The 22371-nt window shown below is 49.5% G+C and overlaps 1 protein-coding gene across 1 annotated transcript in view; it reads left to right on the top strand.

Annotated features, from left to right (window-relative positions):
* The first annotated feature begins 3589 nt into the window (after positions 1 to 3589).
* The window catches only part of UNC45B (unc-45 myosin chaperone B), a 30802-nt gene continuing 12020 nt past the window's right edge, over positions 3590 to 22371 (top strand). The window contains exons 1-12 of the mRNA XM_032843278.1: positions 3590 to 3698; positions 4068 to 4235; positions 4773 to 4809; positions 5980 to 6155; positions 7251 to 7340; positions 10403 to 10570; positions 11148 to 11316; positions 14820 to 14990; positions 17387 to 17558; positions 20170 to 20470; positions 21479 to 21573; positions 21746 to 21887. Coding sequence (XP_032699169.1) covers positions 4068 to 4235; positions 4773 to 4809; positions 5980 to 6155; positions 7251 to 7340; positions 10403 to 10570; positions 11148 to 11316; positions 14820 to 14990; positions 17387 to 17558; positions 20170 to 20470; positions 21479 to 21573; positions 21746 to 21887 — 1689 coding nt within the window. The 5' untranslated portion in view covers positions 3590 to 3698. The remainder of the gene's footprint in view (positions 3699 to 4067; positions 4236 to 4772; positions 4810 to 5979; positions 6156 to 7250; positions 7341 to 10402; positions 10571 to 11147; positions 11317 to 14819; positions 14991 to 17386; positions 17559 to 20169; positions 20471 to 21478; positions 21574 to 21745; positions 21888 to 22371) is intronic.

Genomic DNA, 22371 nt, shown 5'->3' on the forward strand with positions numbered 1-22371 from the left:
GCCTGGCCCGGCGTGGCCGTGGATGCGTCTGGTACCCAGCTCCGCAACCTCCCCTTGGACAGGTGGTAGTCGCCCCATTCAGTCGCTCCCAGTGCCATGCAGGATACAAACGGCCTTTTGTCTCTGTAGAACAGGGATTCTTGCCCCAATCCACAGATGGGGAAATCGAGGCTCTGAGCGGTTAATTGATTTTCCCCAAACTCAGAGACAGGAAATGGCAGAAGACTGAATTGGCTTGGCTCTGGGCAGCAGCAACCTTGCAGGGACGGCTTACAAAACCAGAGCCTGTTGGCTGGAAGGCAGAAATTATCATTCTTTTTCAAATGAATCAAATCAATTAGTAATTCTTGAGTACAAAAGCAAAAATTTCTACATTTTTCAACACTCTAAAGCAATAGCAACAATGATGGGAATGATAGCAACGTGTCAGGCATTGTTCTAAGTGCTTTACACATATAACTCAGTTAATCCTCACAAAAACCCTTCTGTTCTCCCACCTTACAGATGAGGAGCTGAGGCAGAAACCCGCTAACATGAGGGCTCTTAACAGAAACATGGGATCTTCCTTGGAGCTCTCCCCACATCCCAGCAGTCTCCAGCTCTGTCAATCTGGCCTCCTTAACCTGCTCCGAATCTGTTCTCCCCATCTCCTCTCTCACACTCTGGGCTGAGTCACCATTGTTGCCTACAATAGCCTCTTAAATTGCCTCCCTGTCTCCACTCTTGCCTCTTCCTAAACTCCTCTACATTGCATCCAGGGTGACGTTTTTCAGACGAAAGATGTGGACTGTCACTCCCCACCCTAAAACCCTACCAGTGGTTCCCATTACAAACAGAACAAAGGTGAAACTCCTTCTGTTGGTCCACTCAGCTTTACTTACCTCTCCAGCCACTGCTGTCTCTTTAAGATCAAATTCTTTTGGCTTTTTCTTAGTTCTTCCAAGTCGTGACCCTTCTAAGGCACCCTTAGTGCCTTCGTACTTGCAGATTTCTCTGTCTGGAACTCTTACAGATTGAATTGTATCACCCCCCATCCCAAATTCAGAAGTTGAAGCCCTAACCCCCCAGGCTCGCTGCACATGGAGATGGACCCTATATGGGGATATTAAGGACTAAATGAGGTCATAAGGGTGGGACCCTACTCTGATAGGATTGGTGTCCCTATAAAAGGAGGAAGAGATACCAAATATTTCTCCCTCTCCGTCTCTCTCTCTCTCTCTCTCTCTCTCTGCCCCACGCCCCCTCCTCACACAGAGAAGAGGCCGTGTGAAGACAGTGAAAACATGGCCATCTACAAGCAAGGAAGAGAAGCCAGAAAACCAGAAACCAATGGTGATGGAGCCTTATCTTAAACTTCTGGACTCCAGAACTGTGGAAAAAAATACACTTATTTTTCAAAAAAATTTTCATTTATTCAAGCCATTCTGCCTGTGGTATTTTCTTATAGCAGCCTGAGCAAAGACAGGAACAATTCCTCAATCCTCAAGTCTTGCCTGAAATATGCATGCATTCATTCAACAAATATCTCTGCCAGACATTGTTCTAGGAACTCTACATGTATTAACTCATTTAATCATTTACTCAGGAAACCTCTGAAACAATGTTACGTTTCCCCATTACGTGTTTTCAAAATATCTTGGTATTCTTCGTATTTAGAATTCACAGATCCATGGAATTATTTCATTCATTCATTCAGTGAATATTATTGAGTTCCAATGTACACACTGTGATAGCCGCTTGAAATACGTAAATGAACAAAATAGACACAAATTCTTGTCCTCACAAGTTGGTCTCGGCTTCCACTGTCATTCACACTTCCTGGTTCCTAGTAGATGCTTAAGAATTGCTTGAGGTATGAGTTACCAAATCAGGATTTTTTGGGTATTGTTTTGTTTTTTAAGAATTTATTTATTTAACTGACACAGAGAGAGAGAGAGAGAGAGAGCGCAAGCACAAGCAGGGGGACAGCAGGCAGAGGGAGAGGGAGAAGCAGGCTCCCACTCAGCAGAGAGCCCAAAGTGGGGCTGGATCCCAGGACCCCAGGATCACCACCTGAGCCAAAGGCAGACGCTTAACCAATTGAGCCACCCACGTGCTCCTGAATCCGGATGTGAATCTAAGATCCCTTGGACCTGAAGCCAGAGAACTTGAGTTTTCTGCCAGTGGCAGGATCCTTTATTACATGACTTTGTTGTTACACAGAGCTTGCCCCAGTAAGGGGCTCAGGGTTTAGGACACCATGATGGCGGGGAATCCCTCCCTACATTCATTCATGTATTTATTCAGTCAACAAGCATGTATCAGACAAATATGCATCAGGGCTGGGCCTTGGGTCCAGTGGGGCAGTAGAACTTGTCCAAGGTCGTAACTGTGTGTCCAGGGTTACAGAGGGTGGAGCAGAATCCAGTGTGGGTGACCCACCTAGACCTTTTTCAGTGTACTTCTCTGTCCCGGGCAGGTAATTTAGAGGATATGTGCGGGGAAGGGCCACAACGGTGGTAAGTGAAGCAAGACATCGGCATGGAGACCCTAATCATTCATCCATCCGTCCATGGAAGAGACCGCACTGGCCACAGACTCTGCCAGGCTCTGTGCCCAGGGAGGAGGGGGGAGGGATGGTGGCCAAACCACATGATATGCTGTCCTTTGTTCTTGCCGCCTGGGAGGGAGCTCACAGCCCAGGCTTGGAGACACTGGAAGGCGAGAGAGTCCAAGTGGGAACAGACTCAGATTTGTCTCAGGAACACTCAGTCAGATGCAGAGAAAGAAGTCCTCCCCCATGGGGGACCTACTCGGGTAGTGAGAACAGTTCTCTGTCCCAGGAGAGTTCCCAGGTGGTTGGGGGGGGTACTGTCCTTGGGCTCAGGGAATTCCCAGACTGACCCAGCTCTCATCCACGGAGAAGACTGTAGTCTAGCAGGGGAATGCAGAGCTCATCGTCAGGGACTTCCAGTCTGATGGGAGAGGTCGACTGAATGCTTCCACTCCATACAGAGGGTGGAGGCAGGAGAAGATGTGCACACTGAAATAAAGCCCCCACTTACACTAAGCCGAGTTTGCAAGCCTTTCTTTCTTTCTGAAAAGGAAGGACCTTTTCAACAATGAGCGCTGGAGGGGTAGAGGACTTGCAGGCAAGTGGTACTCGGGAAGGAACTCTCCTCCCCACCCATCCCTCCTCCCTCCAGAAGGGCATTTCTGGAAGTCTCCAGTTGGTCCTGGACCTGGCAGCTGCTCTGTCTAAGTCTGCCAGCCCCTCAGCTGTCACTCGGCTCCCAAAATAGCAGTGGTAGGGGGCAGGGAGAGGAGGTTGTTTATCTGGGATGGAGGGGGACAAGGGGCCTTATAACTGTGCCTAGGGAGGGGGTCTCCCTCCTTTCTGGATCTTTCTCTCACTTTTTGTGGTATTAGTGCCTGAGTCCAGGAAGGCCCCTGAACAGGACGCTGGGGCAGAGGTTAGTCAGTGCTCCCACGTGGTAATGACTGTCCAGTCTGGGGCAGGGGAGGGCCCTGAGTATCAATGACAGACTCCAGGGGCACCTGCCCCTGTGGCCAAATATGGTCTGGAGCCACTGGCAAGAGTGATAAAGCCTCTTGGGTGGGGGAAGGGACAGACTAAGTCTTGCTGTCCGGGGTTCACGAGGGAGCTCAGAGGAACAGCATCACAGGAGGACAGACCAGAAGCACTGTCTTCTAAGAAAGTGAGGCCATCTGGGGGTTCCTCAGACCAGGGAGGGAGAAGGGGGACCGAGAGGAACTTTAAAGTCTTGCAGTGAGAATTCAAGCCTTTGGCGGGGTTGGGGGGGCTTCACCTGTCCTGCTAGGAGGGACAGAGAGGGAGGCACAGGGACTCTAAGACTCCCTCAACCATGCTCTTCTCCAAGCAAATGCTATAAAGTCCTTCTGGGGTAATGGATTTGGGGGTGCTGCCGGGGGTGGGTCCTTTCCAGGCAGAATCCTCACCTTCCATCCAGGTGGGAGGAGACCTGGAGCTCCAGACTTCAGATAAGGAGTCCAGCCCTGGGTCTGAGGTTGGGGCCGGCCAGACAGAGCTGCTCCCATCCTGACAGATGGCGGAGGTGGAAGCCGTGCAGCTGAAGGAGGAAGGGAACCGGCATTTCCAGCTCCAGGACTACAAGGCTGCCACAAAGAGCTACAGCCAGGCCTTGAAGCTGACCAAGGATAAGGCTCTGCTGGCCACGCTCTATCGGAACCGGGCAGCCTGCGGCCTGAAAACGGTCTGGAGCGGGCAGGGTGGGAAGCCGAGGGCCCGGAGGCAGGGGTGCAGAGGCAGTCCCCCAGCCTGATGGGCATCGTGCACTGTTCCGGCCCTCGCTCCTGGACCCCTCAACTTGGAGAAGGGCGCCTCCCACTGCTTTCCTAGACCCACTGCCTGACCCACTCCTCCGGGAGACAGAAATTCCTCCAGCTGGGGGTCAGACTCATGAGCACTGGCATCACGCTGGGGTTTTTATATGTTATTTCGAGGTGTCTTACTAACAGCCCGGTTAGCTACCGTTTCGTGCCCATATTGCAGATGACAAAATCAGGGCTCAGAGGGCTCCATAACTTGCCAAGATCTCCCGGGTAATTAGCGGCAGAGCCCAGATTCAAACCCAAGATTGCCTAATGCCAGAGCTCATCCTCTCCTCCATGCCCAGCCAAGGCGCCGCCCTTTGGGCCCCCTGACAGCCAACAGCTCCCCAGCAAACCCTCTCTGGCTGCCTTAACCTTGCCTACCTAACCTTGGCTCCTTCTTCTTCCCCCGCTCTCAGGAGAGCTATGTTCAGGCGGCTTCAGATGCCTCAAGAGGTGAGTGCCCCTCCCCCAACCTCTGCCCCCCCACCCCCAGCATCCCTGTTCTGTCTAAGAGGCTCTTTATCAATGGAAGGAATTACAGACCATGTAAATGTCATCCTAGGCATTGTAGGTGAGGCTTCACACGTCCAGAGAATTAGGCAACCCCTAAATTTTTGCATTTTTGCAACTCACATTATATGTTGAATCATAAGTCAAGGGAGATTCTTTTGTACAAAGATGTTTCCAACAATCCTTATGTCGTGGTAAAGATACACCCTCCTCTGCTGTAAATTAGGGTATGCTCCTCCAGAGGCTCCCAGAACAAAGGCATGAGCCTAGTCCACTCTGGAATCAGGCTCCCCGAGGGAAGGAGGAAGGCAAAGTCCGTTCCACAGGGACCAGAGAGAAATGAACGTTAAAATCAACAACCAACAACAACAAAAACCTTTAAACTTAACTTTCACTTCAACTTAGACTTAAACTTCAGTCGCGCCCGCTTAAGTGCATCATCAAAATGGGAAGACTGCTCTTGGCTGCAGGTTTTGGGTTCTGATCTGGTTACTATTCTTTTAGGAGAAAGAGAGATAGTCTGAAGTGAATTCAGAAGGGAGGGAAGCAGCTGGAGAAGGGCCTGGAAATACATCCTCTGAAGAGCAGTTGAGGGAAGTGGCAGTATTTAGCTCAGGGAAGGCAATTCCCAGGTGGGATGGAGAGCTGCCTTTAGATACCTAAAAGACTGTGTCACAAGGAGGAAGGATTGGATTTCCTCTCAGGGGTTCCAGGGCCGAACTTAGGACAAAAGGGCAAACTTATAGGGAGATATATTTCAGGTAGGAAGAGGGAAGGGCTTTCTTGATAGAGCTACTTGGCTGCCTTGAGAAGGAGGGAGCTCACCACTGCTGGAAGTATGCAAGTACCCGTTGGGTGAGCACTTGGCTGGGATCGCGACGTAGCAGAGACTGAATCATCAGGCGCTAGATGAGATGACCCTTAAGCTCCCTTCCGACCTTGATAATATGATTCTTACTGCCTCCCTGAAAAAGGGGAGCCTTAGGCCAGATAGTCCCCATGGGTGGATAATGTCCACTGAAGACACAGAGGCCCTGGAACTGGGGACAGGTACAGGGAAGGGAGGAAGATGGTCTGAAGCCCAGGGCCCTGAGACCCTGTCTACCTCGTTAGCTATTGACATCAACTCCTCGGACATCAAGGCTCTGTACCGGCGATGCCAGGCCCTGGAGCACCTGGGGAAGCTGGACCAGGCCTTCAAGGACGTGCAGCGCTGTGCCACCCTTGAGCCACGGAACCAAAACTTCCAGGAGACGCTGAGGAGACTCAACACCAGCATCCAAGAGAAGGTGAGTTGGACCCCTTCCCACAAGCCTTGGCCTGCCTCCCCCCACTGCTAGTAGGGACTAGTTAGGGAAGCAGGACATCAGGGAAGGTCAAACCCTACCTCCCCACTCTTGGATGGAGTAAATACATGGCACAGGCAGGCGCCATAGAACAGCCAAGCAGATGCACGCATCCAGCCATCTTCGAATGATCAGAGACGCTTGTTCGAGGGCGCGAGCCAGCCAGGACCAGACCATGGGTTTCTTAAATTTCAGGTGGAGGTTTTAAAAAAAAATTGTAACTTAGTATGTATGCAACATGATCTTCCTCCCTTTCTAGGAGGACCAAGGCAGTATTGAGGAGAGGGTATTGCTGAATGATAAAGAGTGAGGACTCTTCATCTATCTTTATCTATCTTCATTTATAACTCTAGGGTTAGAGTAGGAACAGGTAATCTTTCCTAGGAAAATGGATCCCAGCACACTGTCCAGAGTGCAGACTCGGGGAGTGCCCCGAGACGGGATGGCAAATAAGAGAGCCCCTGGGTGGAAATGAGCCCAGGATGGAAATAGGCAGGACTGTGGACCAGCAGACCAAGTAGTAGGAGGTCCAGAAGGTGCTGGCAAATGGGGTGTGATGATCAGTTAGGTCACTTTCTGGTAGATTCAGAGCACAGGAGTTGGGGCTGGGGGTGCGAGGGATGAGACCTCCAAGCATGACGATTTTAATTTGTGTGAGGAGATGTTTCAAAACCGCTTCAGGTTTCTGATCCTGGACACCTAATTCTGTCTTAGCCCACGTGTAAGTATATACTAGCTAATTATTAACTAGACTGCAAAACTGGGTGATAATCTGTAGCTTTCCGAGACTTGTGATGACCGAATGGGACAGTGAACCTGGCTAGACTATCAGCCTTATGGGGCAAGGACTTGGTTTTGTTCGCCATTCTACCCCCAGCATCTGCAAAAGTGTCTGGCATGTAATAGTTGCTCAGTAAATGTTTGTTCAATGAATGAGTGACAGTGTAGGGGCCCAGAAGAGATACCCTAATATTTACTGAGCCGCCTGGAATGTGAACCCCTGGCTGCCTCCTTCCCCACTCTGTCCTCTCTTCTCAGCTCCATGTGCAGTTCTCCACGGACTCCAGGGTACAGAAGATGTTCGAGATCCTTCTGGATGAAAACAGTGAAGGTGACAAGCTGGAGAAGGTGAGTGCTGGGCAACCTGCCGGCCAGCAGAGGGCGCACGCGGGACGCTCCCATCACTGCAGGCCCCGCCCCTATCTCTGGACAGTGACTCCTGACGGCATGCAGGAGGGGGGCGGAAAGTGTTCCCTTGGAAAAAAATGAACAAAAATAGGGCAAAGGTTAAGCACTTGGGAAAATTCCCTCATCCTGGCTAAGGGCCTGGAATAGAGTGAGACCCATGAGGAGAGAGTCGTGTAGCAGGGTTGGAGTCTTTATATAAATTTTTGACTATTTCATCATGGATTTTTTCTTTTTTGCATTGTATTGATTTTGATATTCTAAAATATTGCATTAGATATTATTTATCTTGATTGTTGTTTTTGATGTCCCTGTAAATTTTTCACCCAAGGCAAGTGCCTCACTTGTCATAGCATGGTTTCCACTCTGAGAATGTTACAAATGACACATTAAAATGTTCTATTCCATTACAAATTATTACAAAAATTTATCCTGAAATATGAAAAGATTTGCTCATGATGTCATCCTCTTAGCCAAACTTGTTGTCTTTTTTTTTTTTTTTTAAACATTCCCGTCTGGTCTTTCTTTCTTTTTTTTTTTTTTAAAGATTTTATTTATTTATTTGTCAGAGAGAGAGAGAGATCACAAGTAGGCCAAGAGGCAGGCAGAGGCAGAGGGAGAAGCAGGTTCCCTGCCGAGCAAGGAGCCCGATGTGGGACTCGATCCCAGGACGCTGGGATCATGACCTGAGCTGAAGGCAGCCGCTTAACCAACTGAGCCACCCAGGCGTCCCCCATCTGGTCTTTCTTCAGAGGAAAAAAGTTGAACATCTCTGAATGCTTTATATTTATTTATTTATTAAGATTTTTTAAAATGTTAGCCTCTGGTTTTTTTTTTTAAGATTTTATTTATTTAACTGACAGAGAGAGAGACAGATAGAGAGGGAACACAAGCAGGGGGACTGGGAGAGGGAGAAGCAGGTTTCCCGTTGAGCAGGGAGCCTGATGTGCGGCTTGAACCCAGGACCCTGAGATCGTGACCTGAGCTGAAGACAGATGCTTAACGATTAAGCCACCCAGGTACCCCTTTATTAAGGTTTTTAATTTATTTATTTGACAGAGAGGGAGATAACGAGAGAGGGAACACAAACAGAGGGAACAGCAGAGGGAGAAGCAGACTACCCACTGAACAGAGAGCCCAATGCTGGGCTCGATCCCAGGACCGTGGGATCATGAAGTGAGCAGAAGACGCTTAACAACTGAGCCACCCAGGCACTCCCGAATGTTTATATTTGTAAGAATTTGACAGACCGTGCCTGGGGAATTTGTGTTAGTTTTATGGTCAGTAAGTCCATATAATATGCAGATACCTTTAAAACAAACTGTTGTGAGGACTTAGTGAGTTGTTATTGATAAATGTGCCTGGACAAGTAGAAAGCCCTTGTCTGATAGAATGGTGATCGCTCTGGTGGGGCTTGCCTGGGCTTCTCTCACCCGCCTCCTCCCCAGCATCCCACTTCTCCTCTGCTTGCTCGCCTTCTCCTTCTCCTGCCTCATGAGTTCTTCCTGCAACCCCAGCATCTCAGGTTCTGCTGAGGCTGCCTCTCCTGATCTGGGGCCAAGGTATATGTATCCTCACGGCTTTAGGGTGGGAAGACATTGAGGAACTTTCTAGCTTAATTGACTAATTTTGGAATCTGGGATCCAGAGAGATGCCATGACTTGCCCAAGTTCATGGAGCTAGCACAGAGTAGAATCAGAACACATACCCAGAACTTTCAAGACCCTTCTCCTGCTCTCTCTGTCCACCACCTTCCTGAGAATCCTTGTAACTTCAGATTGCCCCGAACAGGTACACAAACTCCAAATGCCAAAACCATATTCAAGGGAGAATTTTAAAGGAAGATAATTCTCCATGTAAAAACACTTCACTTCTGTTAAAAGATTAAATGGAGCGTATTAATAATTTTGAGTTTATTTGAGCAAAATCGATTCGAATGGGGTAGCCCCGAAACAGGAAGTGTTTAGGAGCTCTCTACCTGCAGGAGCCGGGGGAAAGACTTACAGAAAAGAGGTGGGACCAAAGCAACCAAATTATTTGATTTACTATAGCTTAAGCAGTTACATTACTTGGGAAAGCCTAGCTGGCTGTGACTGGTTGTTCTTGAGTTTCAATTTCTTTTTTTTTTTTAATTTTTAAATTAAAAAAAAGATTTTATTTACTTATTTGAGAGAGAGAGAGATGGGGGAGGGAGAGCGTCGCAGTCTGCCGGATGAGCAGGGAGCCCAATGCAGGGCTCGATCCCAGGACAGCAGGATCATGACCTGAGCTGAAGGCAGACGCTTAAACTGCTTGAGCCACCCAGGCGCCCTTAAGTTTCAATTTCTTAACCGTGAGACATTATAGGCTTAGGTTTGGGTTTGCTTATATTAGTTTCTAGGGCATTAAAGCCACTCAGTCTAGGGCCTCCTTGTTTAATTCGTTTAACACCTCAATACTTTTTTTTAGTCCTTATCCATAAGCATATATACACAGTTTTGTTTTAATGTAAGTGCAATCAGAGAGAACCTACTATTCGGTTTCTGTTTATCAGTGTTTGTTTTTCCCCAAGCTGCTGGGTCATCTTTTTATTTATGACTTTGGTGGCTATATTTTGTTGAGTTTGTCTTTATGCAAGGTGTTTTGTTTCTTCTTTTGAATCATTCTTGGGCTACATCACCGGGAGTTTGATTACAGGGAAAGAATCCATATGTTTTGAAAATCCAGTCCTGGTGTCTGAGTGGCTCAGCTGGTTGAGCATCTGCCTTCAACTGGGGTCATGGACTTGGGGTCCTGGAATCCAGCCCCGCATTGGGCTCCCCGCTCAGCAGGGAGTCTACTTCTCCCTCTGCTCCTCCACTGCAGCTCTCTGTCTCTCACTCGCACTGGCTCTCTCTCCAATAAATACCTAAACCCTTAAAAAAAAGAAAAGAAGAGGAAAGGAAATCCACTCCTTCCACCAACCCCTGCATGGGCTCTCACCGCCACACCTCCTCCATGGCCCCCATTGTGTCCTCCCGCCTCAGGCAGCCAACAACCTCATCGTCCTAGGGCGTGAAGAAGCAGGGGCTGAGATGATCTTCCAGAACAACGGAGTGGGCCTGCTGCTGCAGCTCGTGGACACCAAGCGGCCTGAGCTGGTGCTGGCTGCCGTGAGGACCCTCTCGGGCATGTGCAGTGGCCACCGAGCGAGGGTGAGGGCCTGGGCTGAGGGCTGAGGGTGACATGGGGGCGGGGAGCGGCTGGCAGAAATAGACCCTGGTGCAAAGTCTAAGTTGTGTCCCCTTCCCCCATCCTTGGCTGTATGGTCATTGTATGGACTGTATAATTGTATGCAGAGATTGGTCAACTGCATTTCCCTTTGGGCTGGAAATGCCTTTATGCAAAGGTAAGGTTATTGAAAGTGGTTTATGAGGCAGAGCTGAATGCAAAGGCTGTACGGTTGGCATTTTATCTTACTAAATCTTCCAAACCCAGTTCATATCATGCACTTAGAGGACATTTCAATGCAGACTCACCACATCGCACATGCTCAATGGCCCCCGGGTGGCAGGTGGCTCCTGCTTTGGACAGCCCAGCTTTCAGCCTCTGGAAAGAGGCATGGCTTGTTTCGGAGGGCTTTCCCAGACTGTGGAGTCCAGGAGGCACTGGCTGCCTGGGGCGTATCCCTCCTGCAGGGGCGGGGTGAGGCTGGTCATCCCCTACTTCCTTACCAGCACGGCAGCTGGAAGAAGGACAGACAGCTGACGGTGGGTTCTGCTGGGGGTTTAGGCCACCGTGATTCTCCATGCGGTCCGGATAGACAGAATCTGCGGCCTCATGGCCGTGGAGAACGAGGAGATGTCTCTGGCCGTCTGCAACTTGCTCCAGGCCATCATTGACTCTCTGTCCGGGGAGGACAAACGAGAACATCGGGGGAAGGAGGAAGCCCTGGTTCTAGGTAGGAGATGGTCTTCTGTGTTTGTCGAGCGGGTGGGGACCAGGGACAGTCAGTCGCCCCCCTCCGACAGCTCAGTCCCTGTATGTGGAGGTGGTCTGCTTTTATTTTTATATTTATTTTCTAATTATAAAACTAATAGAGGCATAGCAACATCGTTTTCAATAACATAAAAGTGGAGGTGGTGCGCCTGGGTGGCTCAGTCAGTTAAGCCGTTGACTTTGGCTCAGGGCATGACCTCAGGGTCTTGGGATGGAGCCCCACATTGGGCTCCCTGGTCCGAGGAGAGCCTGCTTCAATCTCTCCCTCTGCTGGCCACTCTCCCTACTTGTGCTCTCTCTCTCTTTCTGTCAAATAAATAAATACAACCTCTAAAAAAAATAAAAAAGTAGAGGCAACTCAAGGGTCCACGCAGGGGTAAATGGAGAGATAAAATGTGGTCTATACACACAATGGAATAGTATTCTGCCTTCAATAGGAAGGACATTCTGACACAGGCTACAACATGGATGAACCTTGAGGACATTATGAGGAGTGCAGTAAGCCAGGGACGAAACATCAGGGCTGCTTCATTTGACTTAGATGAGGTATCTAGAATAGTCCAAATCATGGAGGCAGAAAGTAGGATGGTGGTTGCCGGCGCTAGGAGCAGAGGAAATGAGTTGTTTAGTTTTGGTTTTCACAGGATAACAAAGTTCTGGAGATGGATGGGGATGACGGCAGCAAACAATGTCAATGTTCTTTTTCCAAAGATTTCATTCATTCATTGGACAGACAGAAATCACAAGTAGGCAGAGAGGCAGGCAGAGAGGATTGGGGGAAGCAGGCTCCCCGCTGAGCAGAGAGCCCGACGTGGAACTCGATCCCAGGACCCCGAGACCACGACCTGAGCCGAAGGCAGAGACCCCAACCCATTGAGCCACCCAGGTGCCCCAATGTCAATGTTCTTAATGCCAATGAGCTGGATGCTTACAAATGGTTAAAATGAGGGGTGCCTGGGTGGCTCAGTTGGGTTCCCTGCTCAGCAGGGAGTCTGCTTCTTCCTCTACCCTGCTCCTCACTCCCCCACCTCCTTGTGCTCCCTCTCTCTGTGCCAAATAAATAAATCGAATCTTTTGTTTTTTTAAGATTTTATTTTTATTTATTTATTTGACAGAGAGAGACACAGCAAGAGAGGGAACACAAGCAGGGGGGGTGGGTGAGGGAGAAGTAGACTCCTCGCTGAGCAGGAATGCGGGCTTAATCCCAGGACCCCGGAATCATGACCTGAGCTGAAGACAGACATTTAGCGACTGAGCCACCCAGGCACCCCAAATAAAATCTTTTTAAAAAATGGTTAAAACGAGGGGCGCCTGGGTGGCTCAGTTGGTTAAGCGACTGCCTTTGGCTCAGGTCATGATGGAGTCCCAGGATAGAGTCCCGCATCAGGCTCCCTTGGCAGGGAATCTGCTTCTCCCTCTGACCCTCCCCCTTCTCATGCTCTCTCTCTCTCTCTCAAATAAATAAATAAACTCTTTTAAAAAATGGTTAAAACAATAAATTTTATTCATGTATATTTTACCACAGCTAGAAAAAAGTAACAGAGATGTATTGGAAAAATTTGGAAAAATTCAGAAATATGTAAAGACAAAAAAAAAAACAACACCAAACCCTCTGTAACCCCACTCCAGATAATAATTACCACTGCCATGTGTGTCTTTCCAGTCTTCTTTTTTTAAGATTTTATTTATTTATGTGACAGAGAGATAGTAGGAACAGTGGGAGCAGCAGATAGAGGGAGAGGAAAAGCTTAGGTAGAGAGCCCAATGTGGGGCTTGATCCCAGGACCCCGGGATCATGACCCGAGCCAAAGGGAGACGCTCAACCAACTGAGCCACCGAGATGCCTAGGAGTCCTAGATTCATTCTTTCTTTTCTTTCTTTCTTTCTTTCTTTCTTTCTCTCTCTCTCTTTCTTTCTTTCTTTCTTTCTTTCTTTCTTTCTTTCTTAGATTTTATTTATTTATTCAGAGAGAGAGAGAGAGAGATAGTGAGAGAGCACAAGCAGTGGGAGCAACAGACAGAGGGAGAAGGAGAAGCAGGCTGCCCACCGAGCAAGGAGCCCTACGTGGGGCAGGGATCTGACTGAGCCAAAGGCAGATGCTTAACGGACCGAGCCACCTAGGTTCTTGATGTGGTTCTGACTTATTGTTGTAATGGTCAGCAAGTCATTCTTTTTCTGTGCTAGAACCACTGGAGGGTCCGAGATGGCCTCACTTGTATAACGGGCGGTGAACTGGAGATGCTGTTCAGGACACCCTGGTTTTTCTATTTGTGGCCTCTCTAGTGGGCAGCTTGGGTGTCTGTAGAGCATGGTGGCTGCACTCTCAATGCACAAGCCCCAGTGTACAAGTGCTTTTAAGCTCCTGGGGGTGCTGTAAGTCCCATGACCAACCCGGGGCCAGAGTGCAAGGGCCCGAGAACCTGGATGCTGAAAGGGGTGGGTCATGGGCGACCACAGTGTTCTTGGGAAGTAGAGAGATGTTGGACATCTTTGCTAAAGAATTCTTGTAGATGCTGATTTCAAATCTATCTCCTTGTAGCTTCCATCCCCCTCTGACTCCAGTTCTGCCCTCTGAAGAGTCACAGAACAAGCCTGTTCTCTCGCCCTTATCTGGGAACAAACTATCATGTTCACTGATGACTTTCCTTGTCCAATTAAATAGCTTCAACCTTCATCTGTCATTAATATGACATTTTTGGGAGATCCTTCCTTTTCCCGCGTACCTCCCTCCCTCCCTGCTTCCCTCCCTCCCTTCCTTCTTGCCTGTCGGCTTGCTTTCCTGCGTCTCTGCTTTCCTCCTTGCCTTTCCTCTCCGCCTGCCTCCCTCCCTCCTTCCCTGCCTCCCAGCCTCCTTCCCTGCCTGCCTGCTGCCTTCCTCCCTCCCTCCCTTCATGCCTGCCTCCCTGTCTGCCTTTGGCTCCAACCTTAGAATGAGAACAAAATTCCCTAAGATGTAGAGAAGTCAGACAGGGCAAAAGCAGGAAAAAGCATTTACCTTTAATCCCCCAGGGGGCAGGCATCCCATCTGAGGCTTGAATTCAGGCTCCCAGCAGTTTTGAATCTGCAGGGAGTAAGATGTCTGTAAGGAGTATACATTTCTTTTCTGGAAACATTTTGTTCAATCAGTTTATTAAAAGCTACATGAAGCCTCTCTGGCTCCCTGTCAGTCATGTCTAAGAGCAGGGAAATTTCTAAGAACCAGAGCTGTTCAGGGATGGCGTGAGCTGTAGTAGAAGTCAGTACACAGGGCTGAGTGACTGGAGGCCCACTTGGGGGTATTGTCTAGGGATTTCTCTCCCTTTTTTGGGGTGAGATGGGCAATACTATACCCTCCTGGGAAATTCCAACATCCAGGAAGCAGTGTATTTCTTGTTTCCGGAGTCCTTCTAGAAGACTCTGCCATTGCGGGTCCTATAGGTCTGAGGCTCCCTCCTCTCTCTTTACCCCTGTCCTCTCTTTCCTCAGACACTAAGAAGGACCTGAAGCAGATCACCAGCCACCTGCTCGACATGCTGGTCAGTAAGAATGTGTCTGGCCAGGGCAGGGATCAGGCCCTGAACCTGCTCAATAAGAATGTCCCCAGGAAGGACCTCGCCATTCACGACAACTCACGTACCATCTATGTGGTGGATAATGGTGAGGAGATGGGAGGGTCTGGGGCTCAAGGCAACCTTTGGAGTGGGCACCAGGGTCTTTGGCTCTGAGCAGAAAGCAGAAGAGGTGTGGCCCTTGCCGGGGACAAGGCATTAGCTGTTAGGAACCCCCAGGGGCTGGTGAAAATACAGATCAAGGCACAGCTCTGAATTCAGGACCTGAACAAACCCAGAAAATGTCCAAACACACTGGAAAACACCTGGGCAGAGTTACCTCACCAAGGAGGGTGATGCCAGAGACAAACAGGACTCCCCTGACCATGGGGTAATGTTCCTGAAATCTTGTGGTTGGCAACATACTCCGCTGGCCTTCTAGAAGGGAGAAAGGGCATCAAGTGAATTATATAAAAAGCACAGTAATGACGTTCTGGTGGAGGGTCCCTAAATTGCCCAGCTCCAGGTGTTACCCTTACTCCCAAATCAGATTAAATTGTTGGGGAGTCATTCCCATGGCTTTATAATCTACTGTGGTGAACTCCCACAGCGTTAAGAGCCACAGACCATCCTTCATTTGAGAAGGCTCAGGTTAGCTCTCACCCGTTTGAAATGTATCTTCTTTTGATACTGTTTTGGTTTTCACAGGTCTCAGCAAAGTGTGCTGTAACAGATTTTTCCAGGGCTTATAAACCTCCTCCCTCAGCACCTCTCCTCCCTTCCCCCCTACCATTCTCCTCCCCAGTTCTGGTTCTCTCTGCATATACTTCAAAGGGGGAACCACAGACCTCTTTCTCTCTGCACTAGGACCGAGGTCCAACCACACAGTTAATGGGAAGGGCAGGTGGGGAGCAATATTTGTTATTCAAGGCACTGAAGTAAAGTGCTCTTGGGTAAAAATAATGTGGACTCGCGAATTCTGTTACACTCGTGAGAACCTGCCTTGTTGAGGAGCTCCTTGTACAGGCTGGTCTGGGAGACTCGCACTGGGGAGCCATTGGAACATCCCGCCTCAAGGGAGCTTTTAGGTTCAGGGAGGGGCAGTGATGGATAGAGACGAGGTCCAGAGGGTTCCAGCAGAAGAAGAGTGGGATGTTCAAGGCAAGGGTGGGACTGGAAGGCAGCGTGGGGGCTGAGGTTGGGGACAGGGTGGGTGGTGGGGGGTGTACTCAGTGGCTATCTCTGAAAGCCAGACTGGGGAGGTTAGGTTGGTTCACCAACCCCCTCCTGTGACTCCCCATCCCTGCCCGTGCTTCTGTGTGGGTGGCAAAGTATGCAGGACCAAAAATGTACTGGGGAGAGCTTTTAATTCCCTCCCAGCGTCCAGAGTTTCATGGCTCCTGGCATCTGCCTTGAGTTCTCCTCCTCCTACTAACCTGCACCAGCTGAGGTCGGACCAACTCCTTGCCATTCCTAAAACCTGGCTCTGAAGTAAAGCTTTCAGGGGTCCCAGAGGCAGCATAACATAACTGTTAATATCATGGGCTTTGAAATCAGGTGTGGTTGGGACAGGGTCCTTGCTTTGTCACTTGCCAGCAGGGCAACTTACTTGACTCCTCCATGTCTTGTTTTTTTCCCCGCTCTGAAAAATGGGAATAATGATTTTTAACCAGGAGGCTTTTGTTATGCAGCTCTTGGCACATAGCAAGCGCTTGGAATAACTTACTACAATTCTTTGTTGAAACAAATTACCCCATCTGAGGTGTCACCACTCTGTCCTTCTCACACCTTCTGTCCTTTTCACAGCTTATTGTAGTCTTTATGTGACTGTTCCTTATTGCATTGTGAGCTTTCTGAGGAGAAGACTGCATCCTTCAGATTAGTATTTGTGCCTAAAAGATGCTAATTTATTTATTCACTTATTCTTTCATTTATCCAAGGGATAGATAATGATTGGATTAGCCTAATGGGTAATAGGAAATCAGTGAAGATTCTTCAACAGAAGAGAGGAGAAGAGATAGTAATTATAAATAGCACATGTAGCATTTACTAAATAATAAATGCTCACTGAGTGATGATGGCATGTCTGGATTGGCCCCAGCCGTACATGATCCCATGGGGTCCTCAAACGCTCTGCGGTAGGTAGGTACTATGTTCCCACTTTACAGATGAGGCATGGGGAAAAGAGAATATCAGATAGTATTTGAGGGAGGTTATACATCAACCCACAGGTTGTTAGCACTGGTACGGTCCTTGGAGATCAGCTCGTCCTAATTTTGTAAATGTGAAAATAGAGGCCCACCCACAGCAGGAGGTGAATTGCTCACCTAGGGACAGAGTCGGGGAGAACGCGGGTCTCCTGGCCCCGTGCCAGTGCCCTTCCCTCCGGATAAGGCATGTGTTGCCTAAAGGCAGGCTGGAGAGAAGCTGGTGTTAAGACAACCGAACAAGATGGTGTGTTTGTGCAGACAGACCCCAGCAGATCTGCCATCATCTGTCCTGCAGGCCTGAGGAAGATCCTGAAGGTGGTGGGGCAGGTTCCAGATCTGCCATCCTGCCTGCCTCTGACCGACAACACCCGCATGCTGGCCTCTATCCTCATCAGCAAGCTCTACGATGACCTGCGCTGTGACCCAGAGCGTGACCACTTCCGCAAGATCTGTGAGGAGTACATCACGTGAGTCTCATGGGATCATGTTCTGTGTTAGTTATCAATGGCTGTGTAGCCAATCACACCCAAATTTTGCAGCCTGAAGTAATTGTTCCACAATGCAACCGCTGTTTGGGAGTGGCTAGGCTGGGTGGATCTGGCTTTGGGGCTCTCAGGAGCGTACAGTCTTACATCTGCCTGGGCTGCCGTCATCAGAAGGCTTGACTGGGGCTGGAAGATATCTGCTTCCAAGATGGCGCACTCATATGGCTGGCGTGCTGGTGCTGGTGGTTGACGGGAGGCCTCAGTTCCTCCCGGTGTAGCCCTGTCCACAGGCTGTTTGAGTGTCATCATCGCATGGTAGCTGACTTCCCCAGAGTGAAAAATTCAGAGAGAACAAGGCAGAAGTGGCAGTGTCTTCTATAACCTAGCTTCGGAAGTTGTACACGATCACTTCTACCATATTCTTTTTCTGAGAAGCAAGCCATCAAGGGTGGTCTACGTTTAAGAGGAGAGGGTTAGGCTCTACCTTTTGCATGGAAGAGTGTCAAAATATTTTTGGACTTATTTTAGACCTACCATTAGCACCCACTTGAAGGAATAAATGTCAGCTTCTCCAAGAGGGAGACCTGGCTCTGTTGAGACCTTAAGCACTCTGTGGCCTCAATGAGCCTAGACAGAAACCTGGGACCTTCAACAGTGGCGTTCTGGTCTCCCCACCACCACTCTGCCATCGCTGTGACTCAGATGCTCTCTCTGAGTCTCTTTTTTCTTTATGTGTCCCCTCCCTTCTCCTCTCACTGCTGCACCATCTTTTAAACCTTTATTCCAATGATCCTCGTGCTTGTAAATTATTCCGACTTCTGGGACTCCACCCAACTCTACTAGTAGTCTGGGCTGTGGCTCAGGAAGTTACGTATTTAAAAAGTATCCCAGGAGAGTCTTGGGAGGATGGAGACGCTTTGCTTTTCCTTTCTCCCTTCCAGGAGTTGGCAAACTTTTCTTCTAAAGGGCCAGAGTAAATATTTTACATTTGGTGGGATGTGTATCCCTTTGTTGCATATTAAATACACACACACACACACACACACACACACACACACACACACACACACTTTAAATTGTAAAAGCCATTCTCAGCCTCCCAAATTTGCCCAAGCAGCCCAAGTTTGCCAGCTTCTGCTCAATCCTGTAGCTTCCCCTGAGCCCTGACTGCTTCACTGAAAGCTCCTGAGGGCTTCTCTGGTCTTTCTCTACCTCAGCTTTGGCTTTTGTGACTAGCTTCCCGAGTGTTTCATGAGGTCCAAAATTCTGAGTCCCAGAAACTGTCACCCAGCCAGGCTTTGGGAGGGTGGAGGTTTGGGGACGAGGGCCCCTCCCAGCCAGCCTGCCTCTGTGCGGGCCTTGTCCCTGCCTGAATCAGTCACTGAGCCTGAACAGGTGGGGTCACCTCCTGCAGCACAGGTGCCTGAGGTGGCCACCCCCAAGGGTGTAAGCCACCCTGCTTCATCAGTGGCTGGAGCAGGGGCTGGGGTGGGTGCAGTGAGCTGAGAGGGCAGCCCCTGACCGATTATGAAAGGCTCTGGCATTCCTGGCATGGAGCGGGTGTTGGAACAGGAGGGGCTCCCTGAGCTTCCAGTGCCGACCTTCTCCCCCATGGGGACTTGCCCAGGTCACCCAGCCCAGCAGAGGCAGATGTGGGATCACAGCCCAAGTCTCCCACTCGGGCTCGGTGTGGCCTTCTCCTTTCCAGTCCACTTTCTTCCATTCATCACACTGTGCACGTCTGGTCCCTCACATCAGGCTGACCTGGGGAGATCATGGAAAGATCAGAAGACTTGTCATCTCCGACATTCCCACATGGACATTTTCCTGTAGAGTAGATGATGGTCTTTTCCAGAAGCAAGGCAGACCCCTCACTTGCTAGAGGGAGGGCCTGGACTAGATAGGAGAATAAGCAGCTCAAGCTACTGCATGACTTGGTTGCACTGAGAATGATGCTGGGTGCTGGGCACCACAGTACGCCCTTCTGTGTTGTAAGGGTTGTTGTACTGTCCCATTAGACATCCCAGCTGCTGGGAAGCCTGTTCATGGACAGCTCTCGCTTGTAACCTCTCTTTGGAACCTCTCTCAGCTGGAGACAGCTGCTTCATCCTCCCCAGGGCAGCCAGCATCCAATAACTGCCCTTCCTCACAGCTGGAAACAGCTCTGGAATGTGTTCCCCGCTGTAAGCCTCATCACAGACTGAGGCTTCATGCTGACTGAGTTGTAGCCCACTGCATCCCTCTGCCAAGTCATGATTCCTTTCCTTTTCCAGCATGAGCTATCCCAAGAGCTCTCCCTAAAAAAGTTCCTGCATGTCAATCCCCATCCTTCTGAGTGTGTTTTTAGGGACACAACCCACGGTATGTCTGTTCTATGACTTATCCTCACCGTAACTCTGATCAGTAGTAGTACTTTACCATCAGTTTCTAGATCAAGAAGCTGAGGCTCAGAGAGGTTCATTGAATTGCCTAAGGTCACACAGCACACGAATGGTTAGATCTGGGATGTGAATTCAGGTCTATCTGCCCCAAATCCCACACTCTTCCCACCAAACTCAGCCAGTTCCCTTGACCACCTTGCCCTCTGTTTTAGGGGCAAGTTTGACCCTCAGGACATGGACAAGAATGTGATTGCTATTCAGACGGTGTCAGGGATCCTGCAAGGCCCCTTTGACCTAGGCAATCAGCTGCTGGGACTGAAAGGTGTGATGGAGATGATGGTAGCACTGTGTGGCTCTGAGCGTGATGTAGACCAGCTGGTGGCCGTGGAGGCCCTCATCCACGCGTCCACCAAGCTCAGTCGTGCCACCTTCATCATCACCAACGGCGTGTCACTGCTCAAAGAGATCTACAAGACCACCAAAAACGAGAAGATCAAGATCCGCACACTGGTGGTGAGTGTCGGTACCAGACACGGTGCTGGGCACCAGGGACATCAGGATGAATGAGGTGTGGCCCCTACCCTCGAGAAGCCCACGTTGTAGGGGGCCCTTGGACCCACCCACGGGCCCCTGCAAAGCTGGGTGATGAGCAGGAGGCTCTGAGAACGTAGATTCAGAATGGTGGGCCCTGCTGTGTAACCTGGGGACCTCTGCCTCCATGTTTTTGAACCATGCTAAGCCTGAGGAGCTTCTATCCAACAAGTATTTTCAGAGCAGACTCTAAAAAGTCAGTTTGTGTTCTTACTCAGTTTCTGGATGGCACAGGTCACCTGTTTTAATGTTTCTGATTTCATTTTTACAGAAAGTCTTTTCACGGGTCTTTTATTTTGCTTGTAAACCATTACAGTAACAATTTGAGCCACTGATGTGTTTTTCTGTGTATGTCATTTTTTTTTAAATTTTATTCATTTATTTATTTATTTATTTGACAGACAGATTATAAGTAGGCAGAGAGGCAGGCAGAGAGAGAGAGGAGGATATATCATTTTTTAAAGAACTAATTATAGCTTCTGCCATCATGAGTTTTCTCTTATGGAAGGCATGTTTTCCTAATAGAGAAATTTCTCTTGGGTAAGGTTCTGCATATCTGAATTCATTACCCACAAGTCTGGTTTCTGTGCCAGTTTTTGTGCAAGAATAACTTTCACCGCTGTAGTTTCAGATGAGTATTGTCTTGTGCTTTTTCTTCGAAACAGCAGGCAATAAACATCAGAGGGTCCAAACTGGCCTTATAAAGCGGCAGGGTTCTAGCTTCGTGAGTGTCTGCCTTTATCCTAGAAGCTGAGCTCAGGGAAGGCGTCTTGGAAGAGGTGACACCTGAGTGAGTTTTTTAGTAGAACAGAGGTTTATCCAGGCAAAGATAAAGGGACAAAGTGTTCCAGCCCCAGGGACTGGTTTGAGTAAGGCTTTTGGTTCCTAAGTGTGTCTGATTCTCCAAGCCTCTCCTCACCCCCACACCAGGGACTCTGTAAACTCGGCTCTGCGGGAGGCACGGACTACGCCCTCAGGCAGTTTGCTGAAGGGTCCACGGAGAAGCTGGCCAAACAGTGTCGCAAGTAAGGGAGTACTACTTCCCCAGGCCCGCCACCAACTCTGGGGGATGTGCTCTAGGGGACGCCACATCATGAAAGCCCCCACCCCCAGAAACTCCCCATTACCCTGACATGGCTTCACTCTCTTGACCCGAGCCCCAGCACCACGCCCAGCACTCTTCCCCCCAATTTCCAGGTGGCTGTGCAATGCGTCCATAGACACCCGGACACGGCGATGGGCTGTGGAGGGTCTGGCCTACCTCACGCTGGATGCCGACGTCAAAGACGACTTTGTCCAGGACATCCCTGCCCTGCAGGCCATGTTTGAGCTGGCCAAGGCAAGTGTGGCCCTCACCTCCGGCCTCAGGAAAGGTCTCCCAGGTTCAGGCTTACCGGGCCCTCTGCTGAACCTGGGAAATGAGATTCCTGTGTCTTCATTCCAGTTCTGGCCCTACTGCTCATGTCAACCAGTTTGGTTATTTCCCCTGTCTGGCCCTCGTTTTACCTGACCATAAAATGGGCTCATGACTCCTCATGGCTTCCAGGCAGCGGGAAGATGAACAAGAGGATGGTATTTTTTCCTGGGACCCTTAGGAAGTGAGGTCTTGGACTGAGAGGCAGTGCCTAGCCCTTCTGGGCTACTCCTTCCTTCCCAGGGCTTCCCAGACTCCTTCCCTCCTCTGATGGACTAATGCCCTGGCTCTTTTCTACCCCCAAAGGGAGGAGGGGAGGGAGGGAATTTCCACTGGTGTCCGGCTCCTACCTGGCCTCCATGGCAAAGCGTGACTGACGGACTGGGCTTTTGAAAGAGGCACAGAGTAA

The sequence above is a fragment of the Lontra canadensis genome, unplaced genomic scaffold (assembly GCF_010015895.1).
Source record: "Lontra canadensis isolate GAN:19392208 unplaced genomic scaffold, GSC_riverotter_1.0 scaffold137, whole genome shotgun sequence".
Lineage (NCBI taxonomy): Eukaryota > Metazoa > Chordata > Mammalia > Carnivora > Mustelidae > Lontra > Lontra canadensis.